This window comes from Falco biarmicus, chromosome 1, assembly GCF_023638135.1.
Source record: "Falco biarmicus isolate bFalBia1 chromosome 1, bFalBia1.pri, whole genome shotgun sequence".
NCBI lineage: Eukaryota > Metazoa > Chordata > Aves > Falconiformes > Falconidae > Falco > Falco biarmicus.
Genome location: NC_079288.1, coordinates 100,215,230 through 100,241,384, shown reverse-complemented (window position 1 = coordinate 100,241,384; position 26,155 = coordinate 100,215,230). Strand labels below are relative to the sequence as shown.

General features: G+C 39.1%; 1 protein-coding gene across 5 annotated transcripts; it reads left to right on the top strand.

The window, feature by feature from the left end:
* The first annotated feature begins 18 nt into the window (after window positions 1-18).
* On the top strand, window positions 19-26,046 carry TMEM156 (transmembrane protein 156). Of its 5 annotated transcripts, XM_056352146.1 has the most exons (8): window positions 41-153; window positions 1,738-1,797; window positions 4,647-4,928; window positions 6,467-6,718; window positions 8,776-8,883; window positions 12,021-12,125; window positions 17,391-17,495; window positions 25,916-26,046. In XM_056352146.1, the coding sequence occupies exons 3-8, from the start codon at window positions 4,670-4,672 to the stop codon at window positions 25,933-25,935; spliced, it is 849 nt and encodes a 282-aa protein (XP_056208121.1). In that variant the 5' UTR covers window positions 41-153; window positions 1,738-1,797; window positions 4,647-4,669; the 3' UTR covers window positions 25,936-26,046. The 5 variants fall into 5 exon arrangements, with proteins under 5 accessions (XP_056208104.1, XP_056208113.1, XP_056208132.1 ...); XM_056352129.1 differs by lacking the exon at window positions 1,738-1,797 and having other exon boundaries at window positions 19-153; XM_056352167.1 differs by lacking the exon at window positions 1,738-1,797 and having other exon boundaries at window positions 22-153; window positions 4,798-4,911.
* The last annotated feature ends 109 nt before the right edge of the window (window positions 26,047-26,155 follow it).

Genomic DNA, 26,155 nt, shown 5'->3' with positions numbered 1-26,155 from the left:
TAAACCAGGAAGGAAGTTACCACCACTACGCTAGATAGAAGTGCTTCAGTGACATGTGCTTGCTTTTAAGAAAATCAGAAGTCTTCAAATTAGTACTAGGAATAATTACCATGTTTATTTTATGTTTACCTGAATTTTTCAAGATCCATGAAGGTAGGTAATCAGCTTTTAAGATAGCTTTTTATTTATTCTGGTCTGATTGCAACTGAAAAGTTGCCATCTGCTTTCCTAAAAGCAATGGTTAGGATGCTGTATTCATACGGACTTTGCAAAGCATGTACATATTTTTTTTTGCTAGATTTTTAGCCAACAGCATTAACTGTATGTCGTAATTCAAAAGGAGTTTGTCATGCATGTACATACACTGCAAAATTTTTGGTGACTATTTCCACGCAACTGTTACAGTCTCCATTGTGAAGAGAGTAGTTAAAGTGACTATGTTCTTTTACAGCATGTATTCATGTCTTATAAATTAACTTTTTTCAGGTTTCTATGCTTAAATGCTTATAAAACTTTGTACAGTTACTGTCTGGTATGAGATGCTATCTGTGGAAGAGATACGCAGTGGTAACATAAGATAAGAAAAAGTAGAGCACAGTAGGTATAATTGAGCGAAGCAGCTCTTTTAATATAAATTCCAAGTGCATCTTGGTGACCCTAAAGGTCGATACTGGATTTAGGATAAATGCAAAATATGTCTGTGTAAGTAATGCATTCACTGCTTTCTTTAAACTCTATAAATAAATTAATATTAAAATAGTTTCGTCACTTCCATTCCTAAGTAAGCTTTTGAATAGATAAATATTATAATAAAAGGCATCCCTCTGACAAATGCTGCGTGTTCCCAAGCATCATGAAATAAATTCGTTATGAAGCATAATTTTCTGAAAAAAGACTTAATATAAAAATATATCCAGATCAGGGTACTTATATTTACATTTCTGTTTTCATTAACCACAAAGAATAAGCATGACAGTAACTAGAGCATAATTTATAGATTTTTATGGTTTATAAACAAAATTTATAAGCTGTCATAAGTTTTGAATATCATAATATTGATGAGTCAGTTTAAGGTATTGGAATAATTAATATTTTACCTCCATGCAGAAGTAATCAAAGTATTTTCTAGCACAGACTATGCAAACAATGACACAACTATTACCAGAAGAAAACATTGGCCTTACTGTTAATTGCATTTTTCCATGGTAACTTTTCTAGAATGCTCTTATTGGAGACACTTTATGCTGCAATAGTATCACCACTGCGATTCTGATATCTGCGTATGACCTTATTCACAAAGTGTCTAAAATAAGATTATGAAGTGTAGAATACAGTACAGAATTATATTCGGAAAATTACAATCATTGTCATATTTTGGATGTTCTAAAAACTATATGACTATATAACAGACTATGACAATGTCTGAAGTACATGAGAAAGTAAATATGTTCAACTATTTATTTTGAAAATTTCAAGGAATTTGGGTGTCTGATTAATTGAAAACTTTCTGTCGGAAACCAGTTTTGTTTCAGATTTTGTGGCAAACCAAAAATGTACAGGATTTGCTGTAGATGTTTCAAATTGGTGGTTACCCCATCAGACTTCACCACACAGAGTTGTTGTTGGAAATCTTTGAGATGTGGAGGTCACCGTATCTTCCTTCCTCTGCAAGTGGGTCTAAATGAGTGGGAGAGACCTAATTCCACAGGCTTTTCTAAGATCATGTTAAGATTGTAGGTACTTCAGGTTTTTAATATAAGCTCTGAGATGGCAGGCAAGCAAAGTATACAGATAGAGGTAAGTGAAACTTGAATGTTGTATCCCAGGGGAAGTTTCAGCATTTATTTCTATTCCAGAGAGGGAATAAAAATGGAATTTTCTCATTGAACAGAAATTTAGGGGGAAATCAATTTGCAAAAAAACCCTTTAAAAAGCCTTTAAAAACTTATCAAAACCATGCAGTTCAGCATTCCAAAAGTGAAAAGTCTCCTTTACATTTCTGAAGCAGCCCACTTGTTTGGTCGTAACATCATTGAACCTTTAAACTACATTGCTTTAGAGCAAGAGGTTGTCACTTTAGAGCAAGAGGATGTCACTTTAGAGCAAGAGGACGTTATTTTGGAGCCTGTTGCTCTCAATCCCAGTCCTGTTCTCTGGGTCCAGCTACTGGATAGAGTCCATCTCCTTTAGTCTTATCAGTGGTGTGTTCCCCAGTTTGTACTGTAGGCCTTGTATCTGTACAATATTATGTGACAACTGTAATTTCCATAAGGAAGTGATTAAAAAATGCAACTTCATATACTGCTGAATTGATTCAAAACAGAATACCACAGATCAAATGAAAAAAAGTCAAGCCAATCCAAAATGAAACATTTATTATTTTCTTAGAGGGAAGCAAGTTTTTTACAAATTCAGATCTTCCCTGTGAGTAATTTTGTTTTAATGGAATTGGATTTTCTATGGAAAAACCCTGTAACTAGAGGCTTAAGAAAAGAATGTCGTAATCACAGAAATTCCCAACATTAAGCATGTGGGTTACAGATCTTTGAATATAAAGCGGTTTCCTAGAGGTACTTTGCATGGTTTCATCTCAGTGATTCTTTTAACACTTCAGGCCATCTGCATTCAGATTTCACAAAACCCTTCCACATTTCTAGTGACGTTTACATTTGGGAGGGTCCCTCCCAGTCCTGCAGTAAGGAGCAAGCCTCTTGTGGGTTAGGCTCTCTGTCTGCCGTGTAATCCATTGGGAAAGTCTAGTCTTTTTGCAGCCCTGCTTACAGTGTTCAGCAATACGTATCCCTCCCTAGAAAGTCCACAGTCCTGTGAGTTGGAAGAAAATAAAGTTTACTGATGCTAGATCATAATTTGATCGGTTTTCTCTGTAGAGATCTTTCAAGAGGATGGTAAGTGCCCTTCCTAAGGGGACAGCATTCAAACTTTTTCCACTCAGATAACATGCCTTTTACTTATCTACAGCATGGCTCACAGACAGCTCTGGAGCCTGTTTAGCGGTGTGTGAAGTCCAAAACCGACTTCACAGTGCTGGATGTAGACTGCCCTGTAGTTAAGCAGATTCCCTAGTCTGCGTACAAATTTCTTGGTGAAAGGGGTACGGTGCAGAATTACTATTAGTTGACCTTGAAAGCTGTAGAAATGGTTTTAGACTGGTTGCTCAGATGCACACACACCTTGCCATGAGAGCAAACGTTCACTTCCTGCTCCTGGCTCATCTCCACAGAGAAACTCTGCACTGAATGATTCCTTCAGCACGAAGGATTTGACCTCAGGAGCCTGCTCCACTCCAGGTTGCATGACTCAGATAGTAAGCATTTCAAGGGAAGTGTTTTGTCTTGCCTCAGGGAAAGATCAAGCCCAAATTTTGTCTGACTTTTTCCTTTTTGTATTAAAATGAATTATTTTCTTACCTGCATAAGATGTGTATTTTACATTTCAATTTATTATGTTTTATAAGGAGTTTATGACTCTCTGATGTAGGGTTCATAAAGCAAAGGTAATTGACTTTGGCATTGGATTTGGGATTTTATTTCTGTATCCTGTCTGAAACCCTTCACTGAACCATTTCTGAGGTCAGCCTGGTGCTGTGTGAGCACAGGTGGCCTATTGAAGCTGTCAGATTGCAGCTGAGCACTGGAGCAATTAAAGGCTATGTTTTTCTCTATATACATAAGGATTTAGGAACATATTACTCTGATTACTCATAATGGGACTTAGATGCAAAATTCCTCTTCATAAAGATGCAAGAGTACTACTAGAATTGGAAGTTCAGCTACAGAACTATAGGTTAGTGCTGCGTCAACTCCAGGAAGTGGTTATTTGTACTCATAAATACCTATTTCATGTTGGGGTCCCAGAAGTTTTTTATTCTTAAATATTTATTTTCATATTGAAAAAATAGTTCAAGGTTAACTCAAGTAGAAATGCACAATTTATACAATAAAGCCGTACTTTAATGTGGAAGACAGCTAAAATAACACTTATTAATAATTAATTTTATGCGGGTTTTGCTACTTGCCAGAATGGCATTTAACGTCCTCTAGATACAGTAATTCGACACTGAAATTTGGCTATGAATAGCAAAACCAATGGTCATAATTAAGACTGAATGTAAGAGGATGCGAAGGGTGTGGTTGAAGGATTCAGCAATGTTTCTGTGTGTTTTCACTGTGTGGTTTCAATGTCATTGGAAAAAAAGTTTTCATTCTGATTATAGCTATTTTATAAAGTAATTGCACCAGTGCGTTACAATGGCACAGTTCCAGGGCTAAGTTTCCCCTCCAAACGTGAGTGCTTTCATCTTCAAGTACCATCAGACTGGAGCAGCTTTGAAACTAGAATGTGACTAGCTGCCACCACAAATTCAAGCTAGTATTGCAAGAGATTTCAAACAGTTCAGCAATAGAATTCAGCATCTAGGCTGTGGGACAACTGTGCTTGCTTCCTCTCGCTTGATGCATTCAACGTGCTGCCATAACCCTCAAGAAATAAAGCAGGTTTCATTGTAAGGTGGTTAAAGGATCTGTGACATGATGCTTCCATGCATGTATTTGTCCGTGTGTCCTATATGACTGTCTTGCTGATACAGTACTCTTTTTTTCTTTCTTTTTTTTTTTTTAATTTTACAGCTAACACTGTAATTGTGTCATGCATGGATACCTGTTCATCACATAACACCACTTTTCCACTTTGTACTTTTAACAATTCTTGCAAAAGAGCAGTGCAACATAGAAGAGAAAACCAGACTGTTTTACTGAAGGCCATTGTAAATCATTCCAGTTTCCATGATCTTCCATGTGTTTGCCAGTCCTCCAGGAGGGAACAGCAGTCCCATACTAAACACACCGACTGTGAATCCAAGAGAGATGCGAATGTTGATCATCAAGGATCAGGGTCAGTAGCTAGAAAAAGTAAGTAGGGGAAGAGAAATACATAATTTTGTAGTTAATTACAACATGAAATACATGTTTTTATTTGGTAGTTAAAAGGAAATGATAATATGCTGCTGGTTCTCTATGGTCTTTGCAAAATCTATGAACAATGGTTTTTTTAGCTTGCCTTTGAATGGCTAGAGAATGCAAGTTTTATGCCAGATTCTCAGTGGCATTCATGCCTGGATGTCAGTGAAACCTATCAGTAGCAAAATGCTGACTTCTCTTCTTTGAAGATCTTGTATAAATTCATGGCAGGTGTGTGTGTGTCATTATCTTCAGGGGGCTTTGTATTGGCCTTGAAGGAGGGTGCTGTGAGAAAAGAATGCCTTATCCAGCAGCCACCTGGAGTATTTTTGTTGCAAATTTGACCTCTGCCATCTGGCTTTTATCAATGCTCTTAGATCCCCATCTTCATTCTTTTAATCTTGCTAAATTTTCTAAAATTTCATTTATTTTTAAAGAGTGGGGGTTTTTTATTATTTTATTCTATTTTTTTAAAGAGTTGTAATTTCTGATCAGTTTTCATGCTGAATTTGCTTTTAAACGTCATTGTGGAACTCTACATGTAGGTTGCTGATACTATATGAAGATATATATATTGTTGTGAGCAACCTAAAGAACTAATTCAAAGATGGCAACTATTCAGGTGACAGCTATACAAGAAATAACCATTTTTGTGCTTGTAGTCTACAATACCCAGAACAGTGTAGTATCAGAAATGGCTTTGCACGTTTCATAGAATGCAGTGCTGAATAAGAGCTGGCAGAGCAATACAGAGAAGAGTTCAGCAACATTCACATCTTTTCAGAGCGGTAGCAGCATATTCCTTCTGTGCTGTACACACTTGCAAAGTATCTGGAAAGTTTTGGGGAAGAAGATGCCTCTGAATTTTGGTTTTCTAACGTTGTCAGCAACGGGGGCAACAGGCCAAGTCCTGAATACAAGAAATGCAGTTGTTTTCCAAATGCCTGATTTTCTTATTATAAAATAGCTGTCTTAACAAGTATGGAAAATAACAAAAAAGAAATGTGGACAAAGTCTGTTCTCAGTTACACCTTTAACAATTTTGACAATGTCTCATCTACCTATGTTTTTTGTTAACGTTGTGCAAGTCTCACAGCTTGTGTGCTTTAAAGTGAAACAAGAACCTTCTGCAACTGGTAACAGACTAGATCATATCTCTATCATATGACTTTCTCAGTTTTTATTTTTTTCACAGCCTGATTTTTTTTGTTACCTTTGACAACAGACAACAAAACAATGAAAAACTGAAAAGCTCTGAAGCTGGTAGTAAAGCAGAAAAGGGGCTATAGCTTGCAGGGAAAATATATTTTGTATAGATAACCAATACATTACAGATCTGTTCAGAATAACTTTACATAGTATGCTTTTGTACATTTTAGCATAGTAATGTAAAAGCCTACTGTATGTTTTTGCAAATGAGACAGAGAACTTGTTTTCTCTGTCTGCTGCACATTATGTAACAGTTTTGTTGTAATTTCTATTTCCAAAAGCAAAAGGCTTACTTGAAGTGAAAAGAGAAGATGTTATTTATTCTTATAAATATTTTAATTTCACTACGGTTTCTGAGAAAGAAGAAGTAGAGCATAATACTTACTACCTGCTGGAAATGCACATCAACAATTCTGTAGTTGGAGGAAGAAATGCAGCTGAAGAACACCTAAATCATTCCTGTCTACTGGCCATGATGGAAGACCAAAATGACTGTATAAATATTTCACTGCAGCTGAAGTCCTATGTAGAATGTAAGTTACAAAGGAGAGTCGGAATGGAAATCAAACCAGCAACAATATCAATCTTACAAAAAAATCTCCAGTAGGTAGTTCTTTGCTTTCAGCAACAATTTGGAAGTATTTAAGTATGTCACAAGAAAAGACTACAATTTTGATCATCCATTAGTAAAAGACCATCTTTAGTAGGTAACTGACAGTTTTTATAGTGATTTGAAACAGGTTTAGCTGTGGCTGTTTTTCCCTGGAAGCAACACAGCAAAGTAGGTGTCTGTATATTTTTTTGCTTAGTGGTGACAGACTCACAAATTGCATGCATGACAAAACCAGGGATTACTTTTTTCTTCTCCCCTCCCTGATAATGGCATAACCCTGTTGTCTTGGAGGCAAATTAAAAAAATCCCGTTAACTTCAGCGGCAGAAGAACCAGGAGATAGGTTTGACTTTTCTTAATGTTGTACTGCAATATCCTACTATGCAGCCTTACTACAGTACACTTAAAAGAGAAATCTTTAGCTGAACTAGGCTTAGTTTTCCCAGAGGACAGCCTGTCAGCTTTTTAAATTTGTCTTTGTGCTGCAGGAGTGTTTTGGCTGATTGCCTGACTATGATCCGGGCTTCCAGCCTGTCTATGTGCAATGTTTGCCATCTGGGAGTTGCTGAATTACTAAATTCATTTAGTTTTGTATGGCAAATGCATTTTATGCTGTACCTTTTCGGGGGGGGGTGGGGGTGGGGAAGTGTTTTGGAGTTGGCTAAACCTATGTTAAAGAAGTCTAGGTAAAATCCTAGAGAAGAGAGGGCAGTTACGGTGTTTTTATTTAAAATAAGTAGGTCTAGCTATGAGTGGAGTATAGTTTGTAACTTGCCCTGCCAACTTGTGTCAAAACTATGAGGTAACCACCCTTTGCTAATGGTGATTTACTGGGGAAGTAGTTGTCTCAAATTAACAACGCATCTTTTTTCTATTTACCTCAAAGCAAAGCTGACGAGGTGCTCAGGGCCTTTACTAAGCAAGGTTGATATACAAGTCATTACAAGTCACTGCAAGATGGGGTAGAGTACTCTGTCTGAAAGGAGCCTGAATGACTGTACTAAAGAAATTTTAGTTCTGAATTAGGAGACATGAGCTGCGCTTACCTCACAGAGCCATGGGGTTATTGGCAGTTACCTCGTGACTTCTCAGTGGAGAAGACGCACAAGGGAAGTGAGTTGATGTAGGTCTAATTATACCGTTCTAAGCCAAGGAAAGGAAAACAGTGGTTTGGCTATAGTCTGTAATTTGATTTTATATTAGCCATAGAAACGTAGTTGTTTTTTAAAATAGTTATTTGACAATGCTAAGCTATGCATTAACATGCAGCTGCCAAAGAAGTTTGAAAGGTCTTTCAAATAATCAGGAAGGAAACTTTCCCACATCCTTTCTCTGTAGTATGTAGTCATGGCTTGTACTAGTTACTGAACTAATTCCCTGCAGAACGTGGGTGCATTTCTGCAGCAGCTGTTGTCCAAAAGAGCAGCCTACCTCCTACACCCAGTCCCTCCCTGATTCTCACCCAAGGCAGCTTTAGTTAAAAGAACTTCCCAGAGGGGTCCTGTTGGTGGCATTTCTTCAAATTTTGGTAAGAAAATTTCTATATGTAGAATCTTACTTTCCACCATATATGAAGATAGACCAGGAGGTTGAGAATGCCAGTACAGGCTAGTGTTGGACAGTGGACCAATTCCTCCTGTGCTCCATCCATTAAATATAAACATTGATCTTTGAAACATTTTCTTCCTGGACTTCTTCCTTTGTTTATACAAACAGGAAAAATTTTCATTCACTTAGCTATGTAGAACTATTTCAGACATGGAGACATAGATACAGGTGAAAGTAAAGATAAATTATAGATAGGAAACTTTGTTTCAAACAACAAAGAAGGCTGAAAGAACAAGGCATAATCTCTTTTGTTTAAAATTTTTATCTGGGGGGATAGGCATGGTCCAAAAACCTACCAAGATCAAATGTTCTGCTTTTCTCTGTCAGTGGTTTCCTGCTTCATTTTATCTCTTCTCCATTTTATGGACAGATCCAATGTGTATGGCGAAGATCATTTGGCTGACTATGATTGCAATAGTTTTTGTGTTTACTATTTCAATTGTCATCTACAAAATAGTCCAAGAAAATGAACAAAACTGTAAGTAACAAAAAGTTAATCTGCATGAATTTAAATTTCTATGCAATGAAAAATCTATTAATTTACAATAACAAAGCTGTTGATTATTAATGTAGCTCAGACACCAGTATTTTATTTGTAACATGATAAAAGCTTCTTATACAGGAACTGAAATACTCATGTGATTGATACTATCACCTCTCACCTCTGAATTGTGGATGCAAATCCAAACTTGTTGACAGTTAATGAAATGTGGGGGTTTTAACAGGTGCTTGGTGGCCTGTGATCCTTAGTGGTATGAACTTCTAGTTTCAGACTGATTCCAGTAGATAAAAAGCAATTACGGTTGAACCTTGTTGAAGGTCTTAAGCATAAATGCCAATGACCAGTGTCAGCAGATTGAAATACCCTCTCCTTCCTGAAGATGATTCATCTAGGTCATGGTCAAGAAAAATTACACGATAGCTACGAAGAGATATACACTCAGCTATCTGTCCTAAAAACTTGTTACCTAAATTCGGCGGTGGTGTAATCCCATACAGGTCAGCCAACCTGTGCCTTCTTAACCCCAGAGCTGAATAAAGCCCAGATAATATTTCTTCTCTTTGCTGTTATTTCAGCAAAAAGAATACTGCTGTGATTTCTGAATCAGCCCTATTGGCTATTCCAAGTGATTAAAACTTTGCTATGAAAGAACCTGCCCTTAGTTCAGAGACTGGAATGATTGTTTCTACAGAATACCTTCACCAGCCAAGACGGGCTCATCCTATGCAATTCACTTGGGATACAGGCTGAAATCAGATTTACAGTATTTCTTCTAGCGAGATACAGTGAAGAAGGTGAAAATAAAAGATTACTCTGAGCTTGAGACTTTTGAGCAATCGAGACGAAGTCCTCTGCACAGGAACAATGCAGAGAATAGACCACTTGTCAGCTGCTGGTCCTTGTTTTCAATCCCAAGTCAGAGGCAGCTGGTATAGGGAGCACACTCCCTTTCATCAGCATGGAAAGGTACTCTTAACTTAACCTGTTACCTGGGATAATAGCTCTTAGATGCTTTTCAGAGCAATTTCCTGAGACTTTCTGCCGGTGTCAGCCCTGAGCGGACAGAACATGCCTCCAGATAACCAGCATTTAGTTGCTATTACCAGGCAGATATCCATTCACCTTGTAGTCCAGAGCTGCCAAATGGAGACCTTGGTCACAGGGGTAATAAAAAAATCATAAGCCATATCCATTCCCCTGATCGTCCTTACTGTATCCACAGGCAGTTTTGTAGTGAAGGAGCAATAGGAGTCACGCTTTAATCATAACTGAACAGAAGGCAGAAGAGTACCCACACACAAAATACTTCTCTGATTTTTTTGCATAATGTAAATGTTTTATGTGTATAGTTTTAAATGAATGAGCGAAATAGTTGCTTAAAATGGCAAATCTGTGCTCCCTTGCCAGTGATTAAAGAAACTCCTTACCAGATTATCTTTGTTAAAATAAATGTTCTTTTACTTATTGCCAGAACGAAATTCTGAGACCTATTTTATGTATGTAAAAATCCCACAAAATGTAAGTTAGGGCTTTATAAGTGGGCTATTAAATGCTCTAAGTTAAAGGACTTTTATTTGTAATTTGAAAGCTACCTATAAATGCCATGAGTATGATTTTCTGTGCTTTGAGTCATAATATCCTATTTTTAATGCAGAACTGTTAGCAGTGATGGTTAATGATTTACTGCCTTTATTCTTTAACATCAGCTTTCTATTAAATGCAGGTTTTTCAGAATTGTCATGGACACAAGCAGCAAGGAAAAATGCCCTTTTGATGCTTCTAATTACTGAGTTGCTTCTAGAATACATTTTCTGTTAAGTTTATAACATGTAACATCATAAACATCAGTATGTTACCAATAAAAAGACAAGCACATAAAAATCAGATTTAAGGGTTGCATTCCTTACATGTATATGTTATGGTACCACCTTTAATTGCAAGTCTGTATACTGCTTTTTTCAGAGGTGCCCAAAGAACACAGCAGAATATTACTATGTGCCTAAAACAGCTGCTAAGAATTTTTCCAGTCATAATTCAGTTAGTAGTTTTTCTCTTAATTTCTGAGCACCACTGAAAGCTGGTAAGAAATACAGAATTATTCATTTCCTCTTGAGACCTTGCAAGACATTCAGCTAGGCAGACTCTGACAGTCTCTGAAACATTAATTACTTTCCATGAGTGCATAAAACAAAATATCCAGATAAACTTCATAGCGCTTACAACCAATCCATGACAAAGGAGCTAAATTAGAAATTAGTCCTTTTGCCTTTTCCCTTCCACTTTTATCTTATGACTGCTTCCAGAGCTTCCTTTGATGTTAACTGTTACAGTGCATGCTTAGGGCTTCAGCGCATTACAATTCCACTAGCTATTCATAAGAAAATCATGACCTAAATAATACTAATTTAATTAATTTCCTACAGCTGAAGTTTTCTAGTGTTCTGAAAATAAAAAGATAAAAATAAGTTCTGTTATGTAGAATTGGAGCGAGGCTGTCATCAGAAGCTGGCTGAGCCCTGAACTGCTGTCACTGTAGAACAGGGCTAACTAGAACAGCTACCCAGTCACCTGCGATAACCCCAGCAAGACCACAGTATTAAAAGAGCAGCAGAAGGGTGGAGAGACTGAGGAGTTTATGAGCTGGGTGCTGAGGAACAGTCAGAGGTGTTCAACCCAGCTGGGTCTTTCCAAGTGGTGTAGAGCTTGCTCTCCAACTGTGTTTCCAAAGATGAACATCCCACACTTGCAAAGAATCTGTCAGCTTCCTAGGATGCCAATACACTCCATCCTTGCTATTCCACTGGCAGCAGTGTGAGTCTGAACCTGTACTGGGACATGTACTTTTTTGATAACCTTCCAAAATTTGTTCAAGATACGCAGTGTAGAAAAGGGAGGGAATAATTTGAAAGGGGCAAACCTGAATGGAATTTCCAGAAAATTTAATTCAGAAAAATATAAAACATCTGGCCCTCGGCTTTCCTCATCACCTTATTTCAAAAACTTCCTGCTTTTTCATGGAAATTGTTCAACAGTTTAAGAATAAGGGTTTCCTTCTAATCGATGCTGTAATGTAATTCTATAGCTAAGGATAAAACACATTTTGTTTAAAACAGATTGTAAACACAGAGTAGCAGCAGCAGTTTCTACTATTCTAAGAAGAAAGAGTTTCGGATATGCAGGAAGAACCATATCTACTACTAAAATTCATCCTTTTCCTGGTAAGTAATATAAAAGTGAAACAAATACCTAACAAACCCTCGAGGCATGAAAAAGTCAAGAAAGACCTTTTAAGTCTTTCCTGTCAAGGGATGCTTCAGGTCTGTTTCAGAGTTACCTTGATCCTATGCAAATTTGATTTGGCTTATGTTATGGCAACATTTTTATATCATAAAGAAATAATTCTGACAATAAAACTATTAAGACTTACGTATGTCATGTGGGAATGCTTCTTCCAAAAGTGTTGGTGGTTTTTTACGTCCTCTTAATTTTTGGTCATGTTGTGTGCCACATTTGAGGTTTGGCAGCTGAATGCTTTGTGTGTGTATGGGAAGTATACAGACATGTACGCACGTGTATGTATGCTCTGTGCGTTTGTGATTCCCCATAAAATGTGCTACCAAAGGATGGAATGACTGGCTGTAGCAGGACTCAAGAGAATGGCTCTGCTGACACTTTGTAGCCTGTTTCTAGGGGAAAATTCCCACAAAGTACAATTTTCTAGTTTCAGATAGGAATTAGAATGTGGTCTTCTGAGAGTGTAGGATGTTTAGCACAGATAAATTAAATGGCATGGCTAAGCGCAAAGTTTTGGTTCCAGAAATCATGATTTGGTAATAAATCCCTGTGTGAGGGGAAATTAGCAGCTGTACCTCTGAGTGTTACTAGTGCTGCTGGAAGAGGCATATGCTTTAATAAGTTCCATGGATTCTGGCTTCACGAAGGAAGCTCTATCTTTAAAAAGATTAACATGAACATATAGAATGGCAAACCAACCTGCCTCCAAAACAAGAATAAATACAAAGCCAGCAAATCAAAAAATGGTTTAAAATTTATCTAGGCTTGGGTACTTGGCTGTTTGTCTTGTTAGTTCTTCAAGAGTAAGAAGAGACTTGATAATTTTTCTCTACAACTCAGTAACTCATGGCATTTCAATTTTACCTAGAAAAGAGTGAATAGCTCCTTGTCTGTCTGAACTCTCCTGTGAGTACAATTTATGATCCTTGCTTTTAAAGCACTGGCTACCTCTAAGATATATTTATGAGCTCATTATTTTCATCCTGCAGGAAAGGAATTATCTTTCTGACATCTTTTGTCTTGAGTAGCTTTACTAATACCATACCTATTTTATCACCGTGCTTCACAATGCGTTCTTAGTGTTGTATATCCAAAGGCATTTTTAATGATGGAGTTTTATGGAAAGTCAGATCTAGTTAACTAGAGAATAGGAATCTTTTACTGGTCTGTCATTCTTACTTCTATGTGCCTGCTACTTCAATCTATCCTGCCACTTCAATCTGTCCATTTAACTCGGAAAGCTGCTTAGTTGTATGAACTGCTATAATGGGTTTTATTTTAATATGAAATTCCTTGATTTTACACATGATAATTCCAATCAATCCAGTCATTTTCCCAATTTATACCAATAAAATTTAAAGTGGAATCAGGATCATATGAAAAGAGTTTATTCTTCCCACAGTTGCTAAGCTTAAAATTGACTACTGTGATAATGGCTATAAATAGCTATAGATGAGTTCCTTGACAGCCCTTGATAATTTTTTCACTGTCATTAGTGCATAGCTTGGAATCTTGAAAGAAAACATTAAGATCCACTGAAGACAATACAACCACCCTAGAAACATCATAATGAGGCTAAATAACTATGTATCTGGGAGGATGTGACGGTATTATCATATAGATTAAAAGATGTATAGGTACTACTAGAAGGTTATTCAAAGTTCAGAAAGGATAAGGGAAGAAAAAGAAGGAAACCTATACTCTGAGAATGAGAATAATTTCCTAGGTAGGCTAAGGAAATGACTATCTTACTATCACTGTGGTCCTACAAAAAGGTAATTTACAGCCATGGATGGTAGTTTTGTGCAACTGTCAGTGGCTCTGTGTCCATGAATCATTACCATTATGTCTGGTGGCCAGAGGAAAGAAGGAAAAATGTATAGCGTGTTCTCTAGAGTAAGATTAAAGTTACAGCCTTCCAAATTCATGGTACTATAAAGGATTAAGCACATATAGTGATGATAGGGGAGCTTTAAAGCATTCCGGTCGTAAATGTCGACTAAACATTGTGCTGTTAAGCCAAAAAAAGATTGCACAGGAGCATGGGCTGACAGAGCACATCTTCCAGACTTTGGATCTGGTCCTGCCTTTGTGTTTATGTAAAACAGACCCTTGAATGGTATGAATTGACAAAACCTACAAAACCCAGTTGCCCTTAAATGCAGCCACAAGAGAAGGGAAAGAGTACAGGGTGCTTTTTCTTCAGTGCAAAAAGTAAGTATTAAGTGGCTGATCTGTGCTTCCAGACATAAAGCACTTTTGTATCAAAGAGGACTTGATAGTAGTAGCACATGGAAAACAATCCATAGAAGAAAAGTCAGTTCCTCGCTTTGTGTTCATGACAGAGAATCTTAGGGAGAGTCCCATGTAAGAGACTTTTATTGCAAGAATTTCTTTATGGAGCTTTCTCAGATTTAAGACTCAGTAGAAGAGGTTTGGGAACAATTTAATAAACTAATAATAGCAATTAGAAGGACTAGACAGTATTCAGCACAGTGTTTTCAAAGAACCCTGACAGAAACTGCTCAACTGTCACGTGCAGCTTACTGCTTAAATCAGCTTCAGTTTCAGAGGAAGGGAAGGCAGTTACACTTACTCTGCTGTTACAGTTTTTCCATAGCCTGCTTCCCCTAAACCACTTTAGTACCTTTTCCACTGCTAGTAACTGGTTAAGTATAGCTATTCTCATAATAGCTGTATCCTAAAAAAAAATAAGCCTGGGGACACGGCACAGAATTACCTGTTGGGAGCAGGCCAGTGTGTGTGAACTGTATGTTACATTATTAAAAAAAAAAAAGTTGTACAGGAAACAGATTGCATAAATCAGGGTGTTTAATACCTAGACTGAATCTGTCTAGCAGGGTCTTTTCATATGGGAAGTTTTGTTTGTATAGTTATATGGGTTATACTTAAGTGTGAATTTATATTACTAGAAGTCTACCGCTATAAATTCCCATTTAGACCTTCTTTTCCTAGCATAAGAATTACATTCCTTGTTTATTTTTATTCTATTTTGAAAGTAGCATGAGATCTATTGGAAAGAAAGGCCTGCTCTCGTTCCTATGCTAGAACGGGACTGTGCAGACAGGGAATCGTATTGTTAATATAATCATGTTATTACTCGACAGCCTGTGAGGGCAACCTTAGTTCAAACAATGCCGTGTTCTACATTGCTCAGACAGTACAATTCTCTCATTTTCGGTGATATTCCATTGGCTCACAGTCACAGTTTGGTTCATTACATTTTAGGATACAAACACAGGATACACTTGTCTGGCTCACAGCAAAGTCAGTTCTGATGGATGGTAATTTTATAACTCATCCTGAAAGAAGGACATTGCAGGATCATGGGGACAACCAGGACTCAGCGAGTTTGGCCTGCAGTTGTTTTCTGGACTGTTTAGGCTTTGTGACATTTGTGGCATTTGATATAAGCGGGCTTGACAACTGTAATTTGCACATAAGAAACAAGAAGACAAATTTCCTCTCAGTTATTTGAATTCCTGTATTGTTTTCTGTGCTATCCAATTAAAATAATAGTTCCTCTCCTACAGGATTAGAGGAAATAGGTGAAATTCTGCCATTTCTCTGATGTATTGCTACAGCTTCAAGTTAGTTGACAGGTTGGAAATAGAATCAAACGCTGGCTCTGTAGTGTCAGGGCTGGCATCCCAGTGAATTCAGACTCACTCCTCCTTGTATTCTGCAATACATTTTCTTTTTAGCAAAGGGGAAAAGCATGAGACATCTTCTACAGCAGCAAATAGATGCAAAGCCAAGAAAGAAGAAGTTTGATTAATCTGGGCCAAGTGAAGCATCACCTATTTGATTCTGATCCTTCTCAATTCCTGACACAGCTGAATAGCTGTCTTTTCCTCTGCAACTTCGATGAATAATGCTGGGGAAAGCAAAGCTTGTCATAGTTTTTAATATTTGACACAGACCTACATGTTTGAGATGCAACATTTTCAGAGAAAAAAACGAAGCCTTATTGCCACTTTGGGGCTTTTTTATTTTTCAGATGGGAGGATAAAACCTATAGGATGCAGGTAATTATAGGGAGCTTTTTGTAGCCCCTGTATGCTTTCCATAGAGCATTGATGCACAAGAGGCCTTTTCTCTGCTCAGTTTGCACGCATGCAGAACAGTGTTACACACGGGCTCCAGGGGGAATGTCAGTCTACATTCCTGTTCTTTCCAGGTTCATCCTGAGGGTGAAACAAGATCCATTGCTATTCTTAAAACTACCACCGTTTCATTTTAACTTTGCTTTTCATATTCAGTTGCTTAGTTACCAAGATCCAACTCTACTCTTTTAGTTGCATTTGTGAAGAGAGAAGCCCAAATGATACAGCTCAATACAAGCAGCACAGTTCATCTTCTTGTTATGAACTCAGTAGAAACCCATTTGTAGGCTTACAGAAGTTATGGATGGTCAGGGACAGGATGGACCTGGAGTTGAAATATCTGTGTTCTACAGTAGTTCTTTGAAAAGCATTAGGTCAACAACTCTGTGTTCATTTGCCTGAGCGTGCTATTTCTGCATTTCTTTATCTGTATCCCAGCAAGACAGCCCATCAGCATCTGTGTTGCCAGTGTGCTAAAGGCATCACCACACCCTTCCCTGCTTCTGAGGTGCATGCTGTCATTGGTAACAACTGGATGACACCCAGTAGCCCTCCCTGTGTGTATGACGTTTGCTGAGGCCACATCATGTGGTCCTGAGTGGCAGTCTGGGCTGCCCTTATGTGAAAATGAATCAAAAAGTTCATACTCTGAATTTCATTTGTTTCTGCTTACCTGGCCAGCTGTAGGCTTTTGCATTTGGTGAGACTCTGGTGCAATCCCAAATTTGCATGCTTTTATATTTTCACCACTAGTGAAATTTCCAAGAGCAATTTAGTTGCCTACCTTCAAGCTTCTTCCCAAGGAGACTTAGGATCAGCATGTTGTAGTCCCACAAGTCTCAAGAGGAATTAAATACAAGATATGGTTAGTACTTTCAGGAGTTCCTGACATGTACCTACATCTCTAGGCACTGAAATCCCACTGAAAAACTAGCTGTCCACCTATGCCTCCTGTTCAGACAGATCTCAATTGTTTTCAGACTTGCAGGTTCAATGTTTAACATTCTGCAGATACGTTTGCTGTTTAATAATATGGATAAAAATTATTTTAACTTTCAATAGTGAAAACCAGCAAACAGCAGATTCCACTTACTGCACAGACCACAGAGAAACTGCCCATAATTCCTGAACAAGAGCATTGTCACGTGGGTGCATCAACCATAGAAGGTAAGTATCTTACAACTCATTGTTCTCTTTTGCCTCATATTTTTAGAAATAATAGTATGCAATATCTGCTCAAAATAAATTACTACTTCTTCTAGTCAAATATATGAGATGACAAACTGGAAATTGTGTTTTTGTGAGAGCTAGGTAGCAGGGAAACAAAATCGATTTTCCATCTGCTACCAAGGGTCATCTATAAACATATGTGTTAGCCTTTTAAAGCCTGTGTGGCCCTGAAGGTCCCAGTGCAAATTCTGACACCATTTTTATGGTGTAGAATATTGTGTCTCAGACTTTAGCATTATGCTGACATTTGTTTCTGACATGGGCAGAGGAGAAAAGCAACGTGCGAATGATCTCTGAGGAAAATCACGTTTGAAATAGTTTGCTGATCAAATTCTCCAAACAACAGAAATTGATTGCTCTGTCGTTATTACTCCAGTCAGAAGGAATGACAAGAAGTTGATTTCAGCTTGGAACTAAAACTAAGTCTTCCACTTCTAACTTTCCTCAGCAATTGTTTCAGGAAGTCCGGATCTAAGGAAACAAGTCTGAAAAGAAATGTGCTGTAAGCTATACCTCTTCCTGGCAAGACTTGTAGAGCCTAGAAACAGAACAGATGCTACTTAAATAAGTAATACTGACTAATCTATCAATTGCATAGACAAGGTTATGGCTGCTTGCACAGATAGTACTATTTATGGTGAAATTTTTAGGTTAAAAGCTTAAGAAGGTCCTTCTTTACATCTCTTTAAATTGGATGGAGTTTTATTGGAAACTCAATATCATATCATGCTATTTTAATGTGTTAAAAAAATTTATGTACTGAAGAGCAGTTTGATTTTTGTGCTTCGTGTGGAACCATAAACAACTAAGTTGTGTGTTGAGAGTGGAGCTAAAGAAGAAATTTTGAACAGCATTGCTGACCAAAGATGAGGTACTTCCTTAATAAATTAATAATTGAGTTAGATTATTGTTTGGCTTTTGAGAGGGACTAGCCGGGTTACATGGCAGTTTATCACAGTAATTAAAAATACTGACCACTTTTCCAAGTGAATCTTATCTATAGATCTTACAAGGACTTCCAAAGATGAAAAGTTGTCATTACAGCTATTCTAAAATGAGGGCATCAGGAGGCAGGGAAAGGTAGCATGGCTTGGGAAGTTGGTGACACAGATGAGAGCAGTTCCTGGTAAGATCATCCGAGTTCAGCTGTTTGCCATGTGGACATCACGAGCCTCTGCTGAGCGAGTAGGCCCTTTCCCAGGGCCCCACCAGCCTTTCCACAGGGCAGCTGCTTCTCCTCTCCATGGACTCCTCCCGGCCACTTTAGTACCAGACTGTTTCTTTTTCTGATACCTGTTGAATATCTCTCAGGTAAACCTTTATCTTCCTATATCCCTGTCTGCCGCGTACCTGCCTACTTTAATTGCTTCACGAGAGAACATTTACTCTTGGGTTAAAAATAAGACTAACATTGTAGTAAGATGTGTCGCTAAGGGAGGGCTCGCTAGTATTCAGTGCCTTCATTTATACAGTAGTATGTCTGAATGATAGCATGCTTTGTCCTTCTGGGACATTGGGTTCACCAAAACTTATCTTTTAGAGGCAGGAAACAACATTCATGGCCCATTCCCGTGCAAATTTAACACCTGTGTTCCTAGAGGTGGGAGTAACCATTAGAATTGACCTGCTAGCACTCCTTTCGCTTTCGTTATGTTGTGTTACACATTGAAGGACAGAAAGAAGAGATGGAACAACTCTGCAGATCTTTGCTCTGTAAGGCCATATATGAGATCCAGGACACTTTGGGATGAAGTTATCCCTTTCCTTAATCTCTCTGTCGGTGACTTAAAGAAAAAGATTAGGTATCTTGAGAAACCCCAGTGCCTTGCTGCAGCGCTGTGCTGTAGGAGCAGGCTTGCTTCCCAGGTCATAGCACAGTCTTCCTGTCAGGACTGCCGGCAGCGAGGGGAAAACTGGATGTCATACATGGGATTAATGACAAATACATGGAATTGTGATCTTACCTGACGTTGTGTGGAAAGATTATTCAATGAGTGGCTGGAGAGGCAGGAACTTAGATCTTGATCTTGCGTTTTTTTGCAGTTTTGGATAACGTTTCTGAAAGGAATACTGTCTCAAAGCTAAATACTCTGTCAAAACAATGAAAGCCCTTTCTGCTTTAGTTTTGCTTCGTTTCCTGCAAAGAAACACTTCCCCCTTCATCTGATAAGGTCAGATTCAATTCATTGCTGTTTGTGGGTGGCTCGGTGGCAATGCTGCAGTTACAGGAAAGCTGCCCAGCTACAAGTCCTTTGGGTTACTCAGGCTGCAGAAGGAGGCTGCGGGCTGCCTGTCTCATGGTGCTAGCGTTGTCTCTATGGGGCGTCTAGAATGCTACTAAAGACTAGTTTGCTCAGCAGGGAGGAGCTGGCTGCTTTAGAAGTGCTGCACATGAACAGCCGAGTACTGAGAAACACCAAGATGATTAAGTTCAAGAACAGACAATTGCAGACTACATCAACTTGATAAAACCTGTTTTTTCTTGAGGAGGTGGGGTGGAGGCAAGAAGTATGTACCAGGAGCTTCTTGATCAAAGAGCATCATCTTTGTATTACCCTACCAGCTGCTCCCCTGAAGCACAAGGATTTCAGACCACCAATACAAGAGCCTCAAGCAAGGAAGGGTTCTAGCCTGAGCTAGAAACCTAAGAGAGCTCCGCTGGGAATAGTGCTAACATCTGCCCTTCTCTGCTTCAAATGTAGCTTCAGCCCAGTTGGTAAGATTTACCTCAGTGTCTGCCCTGGATCAAACGGGCAAGACTGGGACGGGCAAACCGCTTTTGAGTTATGCTTTTCCTCACTTCCAGCTAGCGGAAGGTGCAGTCAGAAAGAGCGTTAACCACAGTACAGAGCATGTGTTTGATTTCTGTGTAGGCAGGCTAGCTATGCAGTAGGTGTGGTAGGTATAGTGGCTGCTGTGGGCAAGCCTGGATCGCTTTTATCACCATCATTATTGCTCCTGAGCTGGAGAACCTGCTGATGGTCTCAGCAACGGCCCTTAACCCAACAATTGAAAGCTGAAAGGCCCAACAACATTGTTTTAACTTAGTAAATTCCTGTGGTTAAAAAGTCCAGATCGGACGGGAGAGCAAAGTGTAAAGCATGTTATTTGCTTGTTGCTCTAGCCTGCAACAGGGAAGTATTTATCTTACTAATAGGTAGAGAGATATCAATGACGTATTGCTACTTTCTGCTGAATTTTTCATTTGAAAATTGTCAAAAAAAAGACGTTTCTTTCTACAAATGTCTTTTTAATGTCTTTAATATTAAGACAATAGTTGATCATGAAATGTAAGTATATTGATAAACATTATGTGTATCATGTTTATCAATATACTTATATCCTCTGTGTGCATTTGTGTGTGTGCAGAGACACGCATGCACATGCTTCCTTACTTCCAGTTCATTGGTTACTATCACACTGACAGCTAATTCAGCTGATAAAAAATGCACTAACTTTTGCACTTGTAACTTTGCCAAAGGAAAATCTTTTCAGCATAGGTCACTTAATGTCTGTGTATTTTCACAGTAACTATTATTATTAATTTGACTGCTGAAGTTAAGAATCCTCCTCCGTTTCTGCCATCTTCCATTAAACTGCCATATTAGTAACTGTCCTGGAAAAAATGAATGAGCCAAGTCTCTCAAGTGCTTTAAGACAGTCCCCTCTTTATATATGGCAAGTGTAGGTGGATTTCCTTAGTGCAGTCAAAAGGTGATAGTAATTACCTTAAATGTCAAGGGTGCTGTTTATTTGGATAGGAAGCATGAACACTATTTAGGGCAAATACTTGGGTTTGGAGGCAATGCTGTTCGGAGGACAGCATGCTAGAATAAGGCTCTGGAGACCCAACTTTTCTGTCTCTGCCAATAGTGCCTTGTTACTAATTTGCACTGTGGTAAGAACTGTTTATCCTCAGCTGAAACAGAGATTGTGTAGTGCTTTTAACTTACAAAGCACTACTTGCATAAACTGGTACTTTTAACTTTAAAAGCACTACTCATATCAACTATTATTTTTAGCAGTTCTGAAATGCAGTGGGATGTATATCTGCTTTTTTTATTTTATTTTTTTTTTAAAGTTCCAGGAGTGAATACCCTCTCCTGTGACAGATGAAAAGACAGAAACAAGAAGCTGGACTGATGGCAAGAAATCTGGGAGAGCAGATCAGAAGAATAAATAATTTATATATTGAAGTGAGGCAACTAGCTCCCTTTACTTAAAAAAATGCAGCATGTGAAGCTGTAAGAGGGCTAACGTTTTTGAACGCACTTGATTCAATGGCTGCTCCCTAAAACAGTGGGGGCAGAGAATAAATGAAGTAAGAAATAAAAGTGAGCAAAAGTCAATTTGCCATGCCCATTAAAACACCCTGATATATGACGAACATCCTCTCTGAAGGTGGTGGAGTATACAGCAAGATGATTTTACTGATGGTTAGCCCTGAAATTGTTGTTTCATAGGGAAGGTTTTGGCTAAGCTTACCCTTGGAGGCTTAAGAAATCCTGTCCCAAGGTGTGACTTCTCTCTGTATCTGTCCTGCCCTTATGGCAGTCCCTCTTTCCCCAGCAGTGGGGCCACATGGAGTCTGGACAGACTGGCTGGCTTCTTCCACACCAGAAGAGTACTTCAGTCCTACAATGATCAGGGCAGAATAAGTGTCACGTGTGTACGGCATGAAAAGTAACGGTGACCCCTCTCCTGCAGTACTCGGGTGCTCTGCCTGCTCAAGGGGAAGTGGCCTTGTATTCTCCGAATCAAAAGGGGCAGTAATGGATCTCACGAACGACTAGGAATAGAACAGTGTTCTCTCTTACTTGGGGAAATCAGAGACAGATACAGATCTGACAGTTCCTGATGAAGAGCTGCCAATTTATGAGGAAAAAAAAGAAGGAAAACACAGTGTCTTAAAGCTAACTGTTGTGGACTTGTTTTGTTGGTAGAAAGGGTCCAGTATCATGCTCTGAGCTGTTGTTAGATCAAATTCACACAATCTACTCACTATTACCCCGAGCCCTTCTCTTACTGCATCAATCTCTTTGACAGTCAATGCCCCAAGGACAAGATGAAACAATCTTAGTGTCCTGCCTCCCATTAATTCTCTTAATAAAACTGGTGGACACGTCAAAGGCTGCACAAAAGCTAATGAGAGTTCCACATCAGCAATTGCCAACAATTTTTAGTACACTGCCTTTTGCCATCAGCACTTCCATCTCTTTGTAAAGAGCTTTGAGATCCTTGAATGTACAAGGTGCTTCACATATCTCTATTTCTTTCTGAGCAAGAGTGTAGCTGTATGGTTAGATAAGACAAGTTAGTCTCCCAGTGAATATAGAACTTGAGGCACAGCCTTATCATCCAGTGAAATGGATTATAAAACTGGAATGTAAGGTAGATGACAGGGATGACGCACAGGGGAAGTGTGTGTATGTCTAAAAAAGGTGAAAACCTCTTCCACAGAAATTGTAAAAGAGAAGTTGATGGGTCCCTTTCTTCTCTTACAATCTAAAAGCATGTGGACACAAAACCTCCCACGTTGGTACAAGAGATCATTAAGTAACTGAGTGTACGAGAGGCTGGTTCTTATCCAGCTACATCAGTAGTATCACCACTGCTGTCCATTTCTAAGGATACCCTCCCCTAGCAATTTAGAAATGTAGTTGTGCAAATTCCAATCCAATACCAGGAAAATTCAACGCAAGTCCACCCAGGGCTTTGGCTCAGGCCCCTGCTGCCTTGCTGAAGAGCTCTTTACATGCCATCATCGCAGAACTTAGTAGCACAAACAGAAATAGCCTAAAAATATTCTTTTCCCACTTTTCCTTATGTGATTGTGGCTTTACAGAAATGTTTTCACATCACAGCACTCTCAAAACTAGCTGGCTGCAACAAGACTTTTTACCATCCCATACCAGGTTAACTTCAACAAGCAGCCAGCACGCCTTGCCCCAGCACAGCCACCAATTCCCCACAAGATTTCAACAGTTCATCTACCATCCATGCCGTTTCTTCATACTCTTCAGGCCAGTCCCTCTGGTTCTTACCCCTACTGCATCCTTCTCCTCATCTCTTCTGCCCCCAAGGCAGGTACTACTCCTCTCTGCTTCTTCCAGATCTCTCTCCATTGGCTGCTCCTCTTCCATACCCCTATGAGCTATTTAACCACTCCACAGAACCAGCCACAGCTGCACCTTGTCCACATCAGCCAGCCCACGCCCTGAAGCCAGCCCACAGCTGTATGTTAGCAATGTTAATTAACCCGGCTTCATGCCTCTACGTTTTCATATTTAGAAGAATCCCTCTCGTCTGTCTTTAAGTAAGACACCTACACAAACAACAGAAGATACAAATTACATAGGGAAAACAGTGAAACTCATAGTTCAAAATGTTCTAGCGAAGGCACATACCAAATGTACTCAGGAGCGAGAGAAAGATTACGCTTAAGCTGTTCTTATAAATCATTAATGTATTTCTAAAGATTATTTTAAATTGCTGTGATCTTTCCACTTAGCCTTTTGACACTTTTTCCAAAAAGCATCATTTCAGTGCTCAGAAGTGATATTATTGTGGGGAAAGTCACCATGAGATTGGGTGCGGTGCCGCTGACAGCAGGAGTTCCTGCTGGTAGTGACATACTGGGTTTGCCAGGTAGCCATTTTTGTAAGACATCGTTTTTTATGCTTTCACAAATTCCTGTAGGTAACTATGAAAAAGATTTATACCCATATGCAGCTTTAAATTGCTTTCAGGACTGTATGCAGTCACTCAATCACATATTTATTTTTTAAATATGAAAGATAATTCCTCCTCTGTTCCTGCTTCCATAACAGATTCAAGGCTTAAATCATGCATTAAAATTTAAACTCCTCTCAGGACGAAAGAGCTCATAGAATCGGATTGCTGAGCACATTCCAGGGTAGTTGGCACAATTACTGGGCTCTGCACACAATGCATGCCAGGGTGTGTTTCTCCGCAAAACAGACACTTAAGAGGTTTTTTTGAAGGGAAGCACTCTGCTTGCTCGCGGAACTGGACTGTAACAGGCACCGTGCAGGCTGTTTAAACCACTGTTCCATTAGCTGGCATCAATTTTTGATGCATTGTATCCTGCCTACACTTGTCATTTTCTAGCTCGCTTCAGCAGCTGTTGCCTCCAGTATGATTTCCCGGTCAAGGAACACTTCTTATCCCAGTCCTTATGATATAAAGGAAAAGGGAGACAGGTGTTATTACTGGACCTGCAGCTACATCAACTACCAGAGTGGGTGGGTGCATTGGGTACAGATGACAGGCTACATTTGCTTGTTCACTCAGCGTGAGAGTAAGAAGTACAGAAACCCTGTGCTCCCTGCCCTCAAGCCAGCACCGTGTAGTTCCCTAACAACTAAGATGAGCTTGATTGGGATCTGGGCATTTTCATATTTCAAGGTTCCTCACCACATGCTACTCTGGGAGCTGCAGTCCAAATTTCGAAAGTCCCATTGACAATTACTGAGGAGTATTTTTCACTTGGGAATGTGGAAAAAGCTGCTCATAGTTCATTATTTCCAAATTTGTCCTACTGTATATGAGTGTAGCACGGGAAATGTAGTTGGGCGCAGGTTTGTAAATTCCTCCCATCTAGCTGGTGGTTTGTATTGGTCTATTTTTATTTTTTCCCATTAGGATATTTCAGCTTATTTTGGGTCAGCTTCAGTTAGACCTTGTTAATACCCCAGATTCACTTCTGAACGCTCTGCTGCAGGTGGAGTAGTTCATGGGGAGATGCCCTGGAGCTGACACAGAGCAAGAGATTCTGGAGCGGAGGCAGACATCATACAGAACTCTTCTTGCCTCTTCTAGCCGCTGGGAGGGACAGAGAGAGGGAAGCCTGCTCTGTTATTTGAAGGAAAGAGATCAATCACCACCTACCTCTGAAAGGCAGTTCCAGGCTGAACTCTGTGTAGATGGAGACGCTCTGCAGAAAGCCAGTTTGGGACACTTGAGGGACACTCTTACCGAAGCGTTCCAGCCAGGTGGATGTGGTTCATGTTCTCTAGGGCAGCTGTTGGCTCTGACCACTTACATTGCCCACCTTCCCTGAAGGTGAATGAGGTCTGGGGCGTCTCACTCAGGTTCCTGTACCATAGTCTCATGTGGTGGGTGCCTAAACCGTGATTCTGCTGGCAGGTATCATGCTTAGGTCTTTCACCCCAATCGGATGTATATAGTCCGTTTTGTCTGCCTCTTAGCTACAATGTTGTTTTCTTTTGAAATAAAGAGGGAAATTCATTACTGTGAAAGTCAAGAGAATGACATTTAAGATAAATCAGGAAAGACCTGATTAACCTCTTTTTTTCTGATGCTGTTTTCTTCAGTTGCAGATGTTGCCGTGTGAAGTATCATTACTGTTGGATGAAAGAAGACACATCATACACCACAGAAAGAAGCATCTCCATTTCCAGTTTGTGGAGCTATGTTATCCAGCCTTTTTTTCATGACAATGCAATTTTATTAATTTAATTTATTAATGCAATTTTATTAATTTATTAATTATGCATTTTAGTTGAGAAGCTTCGTTTTATCCATCACCCTAATTATTTGGTATTAGGAAAATA